Source organism: Myotis nattereri, assembly GCF_964212035.1.
Source record: "Myotis nattereri genome assembly, chromosome: 4".
NCBI classification, from domain to species: Eukaryota; Metazoa; Chordata; class Mammalia; order Chiroptera; family Vespertilionidae; genus Myotis; species Myotis nattereri.
In genome coordinates, this window is record NC_138079.1 from 34909557 (window position 1) to 34922122 (window position 12566).

General features: G+C 46.4%; 1 protein-coding gene across 1 annotated transcript in view; it reads left to right on the forward strand.

Annotated features, from left to right (window-relative positions):
• Positions 1–564: 564 nt before the first annotated feature.
• Positions 565–12566, forward strand: part of MAST4 (microtubule associated serine/threonine kinase family member 4) — a gene marked incomplete at its 5' end in the record, with an annotated part of 512560 nt that continues 500558 nt past the window's right edge. Inside the window, 1 exon segment of the mRNA XM_081090007.1 lies at positions 565–912. Coding sequence (XP_080946133.1) covers positions 565–912 — 348 coding nt within the window.

The window sequence follows — 12566 nt, forward strand, 5'->3', positions numbered from 1 at the left end:
TGCGCTAAGTTCGGAACCCCAGCCTTTGGCTCGCACCCGGGAGGCGCGCGCCTCGCCCAGCAGCCGCGGCCCCGGCGAGCCAACCGGACCCGGCGCTCCCGCCGGACCCCGCCGCCTCCGCCTCGGCCCCGCCCCGCTACCTGACGCCCGTGCGGCCCGGGCGCCGCAGCCCCCGCCCCCCGGCGCGCCCGCCCTGCCATTGGCTTCCCCGGCTGCCCGTCTCCCCGCCCCGCGCGGTCCCGCAGGCAGGTTTGCTGGGGAAGCCGCAGTCCCGGCGGCTGGGGCGCAGCGCGGGAGGACTGTTCGGCGCGGAGCGCGGACACCAGCCGGCATGTCCCCGCGCGCGGGAACCCCCACCGGCCCGTGGGCCCGGGCGGCCGCTAACTTGGCGGCGGGCTCCGGCGACCGTGCCGGGGCCATGTAGTCGCCGGCGGGGCTCCCCGCAGCCCGGGAGCGACCACGACCGCGAGCCGGAGCCGAGCAGCCCGCGGCTTTCCCCAGAGGCGCTGAGTGCGCGCCGCGCCCCCGCCGCCCCTCCGGTGGCACTTTGGGCCGGAGCGGGAGATGGGGGAGAAAGTTTCCGAGGCGCCCGAGCCGGTGCCCCGCGGCTGCAGCGGCTACGGCGCCCGGACTCCCGCCCCTGCGGCGACCGCCGCGTCCTCGCAGGGCGCTTCCTCGGCCGAGTCCTCGTCGGGCTCAGAAACTCTGTCGGAGGAAGGGGAGCCCGGCGGCTTCTCCTGCCAGCGGCCGCCGCCGCCGCCGCCGGGCGGCGCCCTGGGCACCCGGCCGCCCGCCGCGTGGGCTCCCACCCGCGCGCTGCTGGAGCTCGGAGTCTCCGCGCCGCCGCCCGGAGGAGCCGTGCCGCCCGCGCCCCGAGGCAGCAGCGCGTCCCAGGAGGAGCAAGACGAGGAGGTGGGCGCCGCCTCCCCCCTCAGCCCTCGGGGTCCCGGCTGCCCGGCGGACCCTGTTCTCCGCTCCGCACGCGGGTGGTGGGCTGGGCTCACTGGGGCATGGAGAGGGGAGGGACCCCAGGCGCTCTGTCCCGAGCGGGGCTGTACCAGGAGCCTCCCGGTGGGCCGGTGCTGCCGGACGGTGTGCTTTGAAAACGGCCGAGCAGCAAACTTCTCACCTTCTGTGTTTGCTGTCGAGGCTCTGTGAATGGATGTGATCTGCAGACCGGGCTTGTCCCCACAACTAACATCTCAGTCTCCGAGTGGGTGTGGCTTTCCACCGGAGCGCTTGGGTGGAGGGGGAGTGTGTTGACGCGATGGGTGTGAGAGGGAGAGATGGGGTGTTGCGGGTGGAGGGCGGGTGGAGCCGTCCCCGCGGTGCGTTTCAGCGGCGCCTCCTTCCCGGGATCGCCCCGGGGTGGTTTTGGCTGGTCCCCGCGGCGGCCCTCCTGCGGACTCCCAGCCCTTGGCCCGCGGCGCCGAGGGGAGGGGCGCATCGGCAGCTTCCATTTGGACTTGTTTCAGGGTGCCCAGATGTGTGCTGGTCGCCAAACTAAATAGGGACCACCTTCCCGGGACAGTGCCATCCTAGTTTCCTGGGAAGGATGTTCCTCCAAAACTTGTGGGTTGCATCCTAGACATTGAAATGCACGTGACTGGTGTCTTCTGCCTGCTTTCTCTGGCCTCCTCTCCCCAGGCCTCCCACCCTCCCCTCCCCCTTTGGAGGGAAGACACTTCAGGAAGCATAAGGTTCTTCATGCCTTGAAGATTGTTTGCTTTGGACGTTTCTTGCGGGGAAGTCATCTTGATTAGGCAGAGCCATAAATAAAACATCACACTAACACAGCCTCCTTGTGAAGTTAATTCCTCAGTGCCAGAGTGGTATTTTCCTTCTCTCCGATGGGATTAGCTGTAGTAAATGTCTTTTTTTTTCTCTCAGAGATTCTGCAAGCTGAGGCCATTGCCCTGACAGTAGCCCCCTGAGACCTCAGCCTGGAGGCAAAAACTAGATCTGGCACAAGGTGAGGAGTCCAGGTCCTAGCCTGGCAGGGAGGGGGCAAACCCTAGCCGGTGCTGGGTCCAGCCCAGTCTCTGGCAGTAACCATGACCCATCCCCCATTCCCCTGGAGGAGGGCAAGGATGCTGGTGTGGAGGCTGCTTTCTAGAACTGCCTCTGCTCCTGAGCTGTGACATTTTGGGCGAGTTGTTTCCTTCCCCTGAAGTTCAGTTCAATAATTTTTGACCAATGAACTTCAAGGTAAAAATCATTTATATGTGTCCACGTCTCCATGGTCTGATCAGGAATTTAATTTGGATCCAGAGTTCAGGTTGGTTCTTGGGACCAGATGGCAGGAGTTAGGCTGAGCGCCACACCCACCATGGAGCTACCTGAGCAGACCGTGGACTCAACCAGGGTTCCTTAGTGGTTGCATCTCCTTTTGAAGATGCCAGGCTTGTGTTTTTCACGCTTTTTGTATTTGTTTGCCCTGCGACACCTGCCTCAGTTTTCAGAAATGTGCACGCTTGTCACTGGCAGCTGGCGGTATGCCGTGACGTTGATTTACCGCGAGATTCTAGTAACTATTGTCATGGGTAGAGAAGGTGGTAGAGTTAGTTGCGCTATGTTTTCTGTGTAGCTAGGAAGGTGCTCCTTGGTACACGCCATGGTCTTGCAGATCCTAGGCAGGGGATGCTGGGAACTTCTCACTTTTGACCTGGATTCTGTAGCTGATGTATTGCCTGGCCCCAGGGTGACAGTGTTTTACTTTTCCGGAAGTGAACGTAATGACAGCTTATTTCACAGGCAATGCAGGTGAGGATTGGTTGATGGAATCACATTTTGGAAAGTGGAACGGCAAAATGACATTGGTCAGTATTTGTGAGATCTCAGAATTGGATGTAAACTGACACACTGTTGCAATTTATTGTGTAACTTCTGGTAACCTGTAGCAGGGGGTTCGGGAATTGTCCAGAAGTGGGAATCTTGATTTGCTTTGAGAATTTTAAAGTGAAAAAACTGAGGTTCCCCACCTCCATCTCCCTCAGGTTTAGGGAAGTGATAGTCGTGGTGAAAGGGGTTGAAGTGCAGTGCACATTTGTGGGTTCGTACACTGGTGATGGTATGGTGCAGGGGTTCTTAACCTTTTGGGAGGAGGGCCTTCGGGAATCTGATGAAAGCTCTCCACTCTCTGCTCAGAAAACACACTATTCTAGAGGTTTCACTTTCAGGTTTCAGTTCAGTGAAAGACCTGAGCTTGATTCTCAGCTCTACCACCTTAACTAGATGTGGGGTTGTGGATCATTCAACTAACATAAGCCCCAGTTTTTTGCCTCTTATGTGGGAATAATAGCAATAGAGTTGCTACACATTTTATACACACCATCTAATTTAATCCTAGCATAGTATCTAGCATATAGCATTGGGTGCTAGGTAAATAGTAATTTTTCAAGTTCATTTGTGATAAAATTTGTGAAATGGAAGTATAAGCTTGGGCAGGCTTATTTATGCATAATTAATCTACCGTATACTTTCAGAGACCCTGAGGTTGTCTATTCAGTTTATTTCCATTTTATTAGCATGAGGTGGGGAACAGTTTTTATTTGTATCCGGTTGTATTATAGCAAGGCACAGAGTATGCAGCACTAAAAGGTTTAAGTACAGTCAATAAAATGCAAAGAGGTTCATTTAGATTTTTAAAATCGTTATGTCTAACTTGGGAGAGTCATTGTTTTTCCAAAGTTATTTTTACACTAACTTACTGCATGAATTTTATAAAGCCACAAAATTAAAGTTTCTAGCATATTAGTACAGTCCTAGCTTTTTTTGACAACTTTGTTAAAGCTGTTTTCAATAAATCTAGTAATGTTAACAGTGTTTGATCAATTTTATATATTATTTTACTGTTACTATTTGTGTAAATTTACAAAGTCTTGTAGACTTCAATCAGCCCTTTAAGCTTTTGGTGCTTAAAACAATACCAGTACTAGTGTCTTGGTGCACAGATTTGTGCACATTGAAAGGAAATTAATTAGAATAAATATTTTAATATCGTTATTTGCCCTTTCTCTACAATAGAAGTGTCAACCAAATTCACGGGCGACAATGACAGATTGAAACACATGCGTGCGATTGGCGCCAGTGAGAGCTTTATATGTATTGTGCATGTGCGAGTCAACTTAGCCTTTTATATAGAGAGAATAAACTTGCTTAATTAGACCTGCTTTCTGATGTAGCTAAACTTTTTTCAGCCAAGTGAAGCAACCCAACTTCTCTTTCAGGTAATTGTCAGCAACACAGCAGTAAATATCAACATGAAGCACATTATTATTGTAGTTCAAGTAGGGAGAACAAAGGGTAAATATTTAACTGCAGCAGTGTTTGACTATATTCTGCGCAGTGAGAAAACCTGAAGTCATTTTCAAGGTCCACCATTTCTTCTTTTTAGTTGGGTCAAGTTTCTAAACTTTGTAAATCTCTGTTTTCTGGCTAATGAAAACAGAATTCAACTGAGTCTCCTATCTACCTACTCCAGGACTTCTGTGAGGACCAAATGAGATGAGGCATGTGAAAACGCTTCACAAACATTTGGTTAAAGTATAAAATGTTTGCACCTGGCTGTAAAGCAAGTTGTGTTCCTGAGCTGAAGAGACTGCAAGGACGCTAGTGGTAGCTAGAAAGAGGAAGCCAGGCATTGCTACGTGATGTCATTACCCCGTGCCCACAGTGACCGTTTCTGGGCTGGGCTGGACTGTGGTCCGCATTTTGCGCCATGGGGTCTTGGCAGCGTTGGCTATGATTTCGTGGGGTGTCGCTCCAGGGTGGTGATGGGTCCTGTGTCCCACTTGGGGTTTGTCTGCACCAGGCCCGTGGTGCTGTTTATTTTTAAATGGCCAGTGTGCACCATGGCAGCTTCTGCATTGAGCATCTGCTCCCTGGTGGTCAGTGCACATTATAGGTACCGGTTGGATGGACACTTAGCCTTTTATGTATATAGATAGGTAGACCTGGGAGATTTTACAAGGACAGTTCCAGACCTCCACAATAAAGCAAGTGGTAATCTTTTTGCTGGTGGAGGGTCTTGTCTTCAACTTGTAAAACAATGCAGTATCTGTGAAGTGCAATAAAGTAAAGCCAAATAAAAGGAGGCGATAGTTTTATGTGCTTAATTAGTGTCAAACACATGAGAGTTAGCGATGGCACATGATTTTTTGTTTAAATAAACTTCATCTGACTTTAGCACTTCTTCCTGAAGCCTGCGGATTTGGGGTTTGTGGGTGTTGAGGGGTGGTAGGCTGCGTTTCTGACAGTTAGACAATCTGGATTGGACTGTTGTTCCTCTGACCACATCTCTGAGCTTTGCTCTAGGCATCCTGCCCTGTCCCTTCCCAAAGAACCCTGTGATGACTAATAAAATCCTCGGTGCCGTTTGCTGTGTGTCAGTGAGCGTGGGGCCGTTTCTGTATGCCTGGCACAGTGCCTCTAATATATTAGTGGGGGCTCAGTAACTGTCTCCTGAATGATGAGGAGAAAGCGACATCTTTGAAAATAGTTACACATTTGATGGAAGGGTGACTGTGTGTGTATTTAATTGCTTTGCCCATTGTGATTTTTGTTTAAGTTTCTTGATCTTTATATATATATATATATATATACACACACACACATATATATATATATATATATATATTTTAAAAACCCACCTCAATCATAGTGAAAATGTGTGAACAGTTTTTCTAGGTAATTTTTGAACACAGTTAAATCCCCGAGGATCCACTCAGAATGCCTGTGAAGGGACTTGTGTGTTATCTTTGCTTTCCACTGTGTATTCGAACTTGAAACTTTCAGGGATTCTTAGAATGGCAGAAAAAAAGGCTTAGTAGTTGAAAGGATTTACAACTCAATATAGAGTGTCTCCTGTACCCTCTGCTACACTAAAGGGTTTATTTTATTGGCTTACGTTTGGAAACAGTGTCCCTTATTAACAATAGGCACAATCATGGGTTGTCTTGTAACTGTTCTAGTAAAAGGAGTTTGAGGACTGTTTCTAATATCATTTTGGATGTGTGTGGGTCCCTCACGTGATAGTAATGCAGTAGATGAATTTCTAGTGCTCACTGGTTAAGAGAATAAATAGCAAAAAACAACCATCAATTTAGTAAAGCTTCTTATTGAATTTGAGTTTTATTAATCACAGCAGCTACATGCTTTGAGAAAAAAAAAGTAGTGCATAGATCTTGGCATATTTATTATTATTTTTTATTTATTTATTTATTTTTTTTTTATTGCTTAAAGTATTACAAAGGGTATTACATATGTGTCCATTTTATCCCCCCGCCCTAGACAGTCCCCCAGCCTCCCCTATCATATTATTTAGTCTGCTTTTTGACTCATTACTTCCATAAGAGTTACGAGTTCAGAAAATCAGTCACTGAGCTCTGAGCACTGAGGACACGAAGGCAGGCAAGACGGAGATGGTTTTGACCTCACAAAGCTTCCAGTGTAGTGGAAGTGATGGCACTAAGCACACGGTTATTAATTAATGGGGTTCAAAGGTCTTCACTGGTGCATGGGGAACAGGCTGTGAGGGGTGTATGTGTGACGGTCCTGTGTAACTCATGTAGTCCGGGGGAACTGCCTCCCTGAGGATGCTGACATTTGAGTTGAGACCTAAAGGACAAGGAGGAGTTAGGTGGGAGAAGGGGCGAGATAGGACTGATGCAGGTAGCAGGAGGCTCCAAACCAGAAGAGAGGATGGTGGGTCTGCTTGGCATGGTGGAGAAGAGAGCATGGCGTCAAGTGATGCTGTAAAGAGAAGCAGCCCCTAGGTCAGTGATGGCGAACCTTTTGAGCTCGGCGTGTCAGCATTTTGAAAAACCCTAACTTCACTCTGGTGCCGTGTCACATATAGAAATTTTTTGATATTTGCAACCATAGTAAAACAAAGATTTATTGTTTTGATATTTATTTTATATATTTAAATGCCATTTAACAAAGAAAAATCAACCAAAAACATGAGTTCACGTGTCACCTCTGACACGCGTGTCATAGGTTTGCCATCACTGCCCTAGGTCTAAGGGCATGGGGAGCCACGGAAGGATTTGAAGCAAGGCAGTGCCATGACCGGATTTGCATGTTGGAAAGGCCAGGCAGCATGAAGGCCTCCTGTTGGGAGCTGCTGGTGTAGCCTGTTTAAACGTCCCAGGGTCGGAATGGATAACCTGAGGAGGTGGCATGGTACTAAATGCTTTGTGGAGGGTACAGGGGGCTCCTTCCTGGTAGTTCAGGCACTCCAGGGAAACACATGGGAAATACAACAGGAAAAGAATTTAGGTCTGTTCAAGAGACTATCTTAGTGTGAACACTAATTCTACTTTCCATTGTGATATTGCGCTGAACCTAGTATTTTCTTGAAGGAAAACTAGTATATTAACATGAATGGACTTGAGAAGAGGGCCTCGAAAGAGGGTTCATTTCCATAGGTAAATTGCAGGGGAACGTTTACTTGAGGTGAGCAGCGTGGAGATGGCTCTGAACTTGTGTGGGAGTCTCCGGTGACAGGAAGGGTGATGTTCTAGGCCAGCACACATGACCAGGGTGTGCTTGTTGGCTTGGATTCTCCTAGAGAAGGAAGGGTCAGCATCAAAGAACTAAGGCTTTTCACTCTTACCCCCTTCTGGCCTGAGCTGTTCTCAGAAGCGTCAACTGTTTCTATTTGCCAGTGCTTTGGGGCCAGTGACAAAGGCTGTCTATCCCCTCAGACTTAGTGGGTACTGGATGTGAGTGCAGTTGATTTTAAGTTTGTCCCTGTGAGGAAGGGTGTGGAATCGGTGCCATGCATGGTGCAGAGCACAAATAGTGGGAAGAATCCTGCTCTAAAATGTCTCCCAGTGAGAAGGGTCCTTAACCAGGTGGCCTGGCATGAGAGAGAACTGAGTACTGTGTGTGTGTGCGTGCGTGTATGTGTGTGGTGTGCACACATGCACAACATGTAGAAGAGATGATTGTACTTTTTAGATGAAAGACACCCCATGCCATTGATAATCACATTCTCACATCTGTAGTGTTGCCTGAAGAGGGCTTGTGCTCCTCCCTTCATCCCTTCAGAGCCGCAGCCAGTGTTTCCCTGCTCTGGGATCAGGGTCTGTGGAGAGAGCCAAAGGGTACAGACTAATGACCTTGGTTCAGCCACGTATAGGCCATGTGACTTTGCAAAGGTTATTACTACTGAGACTGTCCCCTCATTTGTAAATGGGCATGCCAATATTTATTACAGGGCTTGTTATGAGAATTAATGGAATTTGCTATTGTTACGGAGTGTGGCCATGCTGGTTAATGCAGAATATCAGTGCCATAGGCAGGACTCGCCAGAGCCCAGAGGTCCCTTCGCTGAGGGAGCATGCTCCCAGCATGTTTGTTGGTAGTCCTGGCAGGTCCTTTCATTCATGAGTAGGTCGTGTAAGTTATCACTTTTAATTTCATGGACAGAGCATTCTTACGATGCACTCACAAGCAAAGTTTTATGGTGTATGGTTCATTAACCCGTTTATTAAGACACTATCTCTCCTTTGCTCATGGAACCTGCTCTTAGGGATCATTTATTAAATAATGCCCTAAAAGACTCTATGAACATTTTCATTACTAGCTACACCCCTGGAATTAGTCGGAAGGCAGCATGTCAGCCATGTGGTGAGGCCGGTGAGAAGACCATGTACTTCACTTAAGCTTCTAAGGTAATGATTTAGAGGCTGAGAAGAAAGTAACAAGGAAATTCAGTGATTTTCTGGAAGCCAACCTTGGTTCATATAAGCATTGCAGGCGGAACTGGGGCGGGGGGGGGGGGGGCGCGGTTAGGCAGGTGGTCCAGGGGCCACCCTAACCTTGCAGAGGGGAAATATGTTAGAAGTGCAATAGATCATAAAAATGCAAGAACTCATGTATGTAAATTGCCTCCCCCCAAAATTCTGTTTTGTCCCTTTGAGACAGTGTAAACAATTCACATTTTAAGGCAAATATGCAAATCACCCAGGAGCACTTTTGATATAACTCAAATGCTGGCACCTCCTGAGACTGCAATTCATTTCCCTTCTGCCAGCCCTGTGCTCTGCCTCCACACCTGTTCAGTTGATATTTACACAACTTTGCATTGTTTAGTTCAAAGATTCTTGCTCTCTTTTATGTCTCCGATATTTTGTCTGGTTTCTTATCTGGCAATGTTATTTTGGGGTGAAGCGTAACACAAAATATGATTCAGCAGAAATCTCATTCTCTGGCAGCTGCTGTGTACTTGTTTCCTTTCCTCTCTTTGCCCTTCTCGTTAGTTCTCTCATCTGGTTCAGAATTCCTAAGAGAGATTGGACAGTAGTCACCTGTGCTTCCAGGGTTGGAGAGAAAACTTCCCTAAATGTGTACTGTTGGTTCAGGACCGTGGTCAGCAGTGCACCCCTGAAAGTCACATTTAAATGTATAGAACTTGTGTGACATTCCTGATGGCTCCTCCACCTTCTCTTATCGAAAAGCTTCACTCTTATTCAATGATTTGAATTCATAACCAGACACATGTCTTTGAGACAGCTTATAAATTTGTACCCCAAGCCTGTACTCCTTTGCTAGCCCATCAATTCCCCTCTTGGACACAGTCGATATAATTTTGATTATGGTACTTACTTCCAGTGAATCTGTCAGCCTAAATGTTTTGAACTGATATTGGGGAAAGGAAGAGGTGGGGAGGTGGGAAGGAGACTCGCAAGACTGACATATTGGCTTTCTTTTCTTAAATTTCATAGGCTATCATGTGGACAATGAAATTTTTGTAATTTTGCAGTATTTTTGGTGAGTGGCAAGCTCACAGGTGTTTTGGCTTCTGCTGTAGAACTTGATCAGCTGCTTTTCTAATAAGCTGAGAAGTTAGGTATGTAGTTCAACCCTGGATGATGATTTTTTGCCTTTCTATGTTTATTTGAAAAATAATACTATCATTTCTCGGGCTTCTGGTGTTAACATTTGTCTTTTCGGGTGTTTCTTTATGCGGAGATGCCACACCTTCAATGAGTGATACAGCACGGGCCCCAGTGCCTCATCAGTGGTAGGGAAATAGAGTAAAATTGGGTTAGAATTGTGGTTTAACATCTTCTGTCACTGTACACTGCCATTGAAACATATTCACAGAAATTGCAAATTTAAAATGGCTTCTTAAGGCAAACAATACTGGCCAAACTATATTAAGGTATTGAAATAGACTGCAGTGTGGGGAAATCCATTTTGTGTAGATGGTTAAGTGATGGTTTTTACCAACAGGCTCTTTATGAATACGTTGGTTCCATAGGAATCTGTCTGGCTCCCATACACAGAAACTCGTAAGATTTGTTTTGTCGCTCTCTGAGTTGTAGCCGCAGTGCTTAATTGAAATCACCTGAGGTTTAGTTTTAGCCATCACCCCAGGCTTCGTTTTAAAAGGGCAGCTCAGAGGAGCCTCACTTAGAGGCTGCCACGACGGGGAGCACTGCTCCAGAGAAGAGGGCAGCTTGTTTGGAGAGAAAGGACCACTGAATAAGACGAGAACTTCAGACTCACCTCAGGTGGGTAACGCACCTATGGGGAAGACCCAAGAAAATGCCGACCTTCCTGTTCCTGTGGCTTTTATCAGAGTAGTAAGTAGAAGCGCCCTGCTGTCTGTGCCACCTTAGTTTAAAGACTGAGCAGGTGTGTGAGCCCGAGAGTGAAGGAGATTGAGAAGGAAAGTATTTGTCAAGTAAGGAAGATAGTCATCACTTTGCCCTAGGTTCCGCTACTTTAACTTATTTATCTATTGTTTGAAATTTTACCCTTGTCAACTTTATTTAATGTACCACCTTATTTCCTTGGCAATTATTGGGTCTTATTTCTCCCTAATAAGCGACCCCAGTTCTCTTTCATCGTGGGCATGGGTGAGTCCTAGCCATGGTGCCCATTCTCTAGCAATAGGAGGAAAAGAGATAAAATGGAAATTACTTTGAACTCCCTTGGTTTTCTCTTCTAAAACGTCAGTATCACTTTTGTTTTCAAGAGTTCTGCTTTTGAAATTAAAACATTTCTCCCTGGAGAACACTGAAGGATACAGTTTTAGGATTTTGGAATAAGACAGATCGGCTAGTAGAGTAGTGACATGATACTTTGGTAACCTGCTAACATCATAGTTTTTTAAATTCCCTTAGAATTATTTCCCAGTCATCACTTTCTGTGTATTAGGTTACCTGTCACTCCTTGTTCTAATTCATCCATGTTTCCTTCCACCCCTTCTATAGCTGGGTCATCGGAATTTTAAAAAGAAAGGCGGAACCACTTTGGTGGGGAATTGTAATAAAACGTTTGTTACACAGAATGTTTGGGGGAAAGGCCTTTTGGTTACTGAATTTTATGATTTCACCAAAATGGGAATTTTATGATTCACTAAAAATTAATTTGAAAGCTCTTTTTGTTCTCACTTTGTTGCTTACCCTTTTGCCTTAGAATGTCGTGGCACGGTGTTCCTGCCTTATTATTCTGTGCTGAACAAGCTAGATTTTAAAAACATGATTGGACATCTTGTAGTGCTTTAGGGCTCTCCCTTTGCACATCAATCATCTTTGAAGACCATCGAAGACATAAAAGTGTGTATGCAGAGGTAGAAAGTGAGTATGAAATGGCATGTGCTATTAACAAGAGTAGACAATCTTGATTGCTTTTTTTAACTTTAAAAGTTGAAACTAGCAGGGTTTTGCTGCATTACCTTTGTTCCTGGGATATGCCACATCATGTATGTATTGTTAGTATTTGTATGGTGTTTAATAGTTTGTACAGCCTTTTCTGATACTATTTCAACTGTTGTCTCATTCCCCTTTTGTACACATTTCTTTTTGTAGTAGAGTCAATAGTAATCTCTCTCTCTCTCACTACACTGTGGGCTCCTCAAGTGGGAGCAATGTCCTATCAACTCAGATCTCTGCAGCAGGGAGAGTGTGTGGCATATAGTGGGAATTAATCCATTGCACCAAATGGCAGTTGAGGCATATTGTGTGTGAAGACAGCTTTCTGAGTGTTTTACATGCATTTGCTCATTTAATTACCATGCTGTAGCTAAGTCATCTTCTCAATGTTATATAAACGAGGAGGAGAATAGTGGGAAGAGATTGGGAGAGGACAGGTTTACAAAGACCATTGCGGGAACTGTGCATTCCCCAAGGCCCCAGCCTCTTGGCCATCTTAGTATCTCAGATCTGAACATAGATGTGGCACGCAGTAGATGATGGTTGAATGCATGATCGTTGAGGAATGAAAACACCACTTGCAGATAGGTCCCTGTGCACTTGGAATCTAAGAGCTTGAATTAAGTGTCTGTAGAACATTCGTTGAGGTCCCGGCTAAGATTTAACAGGCCTCCGATCTGGGTTTCAGATGGTCAGTTTAATGGGTTGAGTGGGTTTGTTCAAATGAAAGGTTTTGACTATAAATCAATACTTATTTTCCTGTTAACTTTGGTAAACTGTTTTCTGTTTAGGTAATTTTTGATTATCCATTATAATCATGCTTGTAGCAGTAAGCCATTTTGGCTACATGTTTAAAGGAATTAATTTGTGATGATATGTTAACAGCTAACCTTA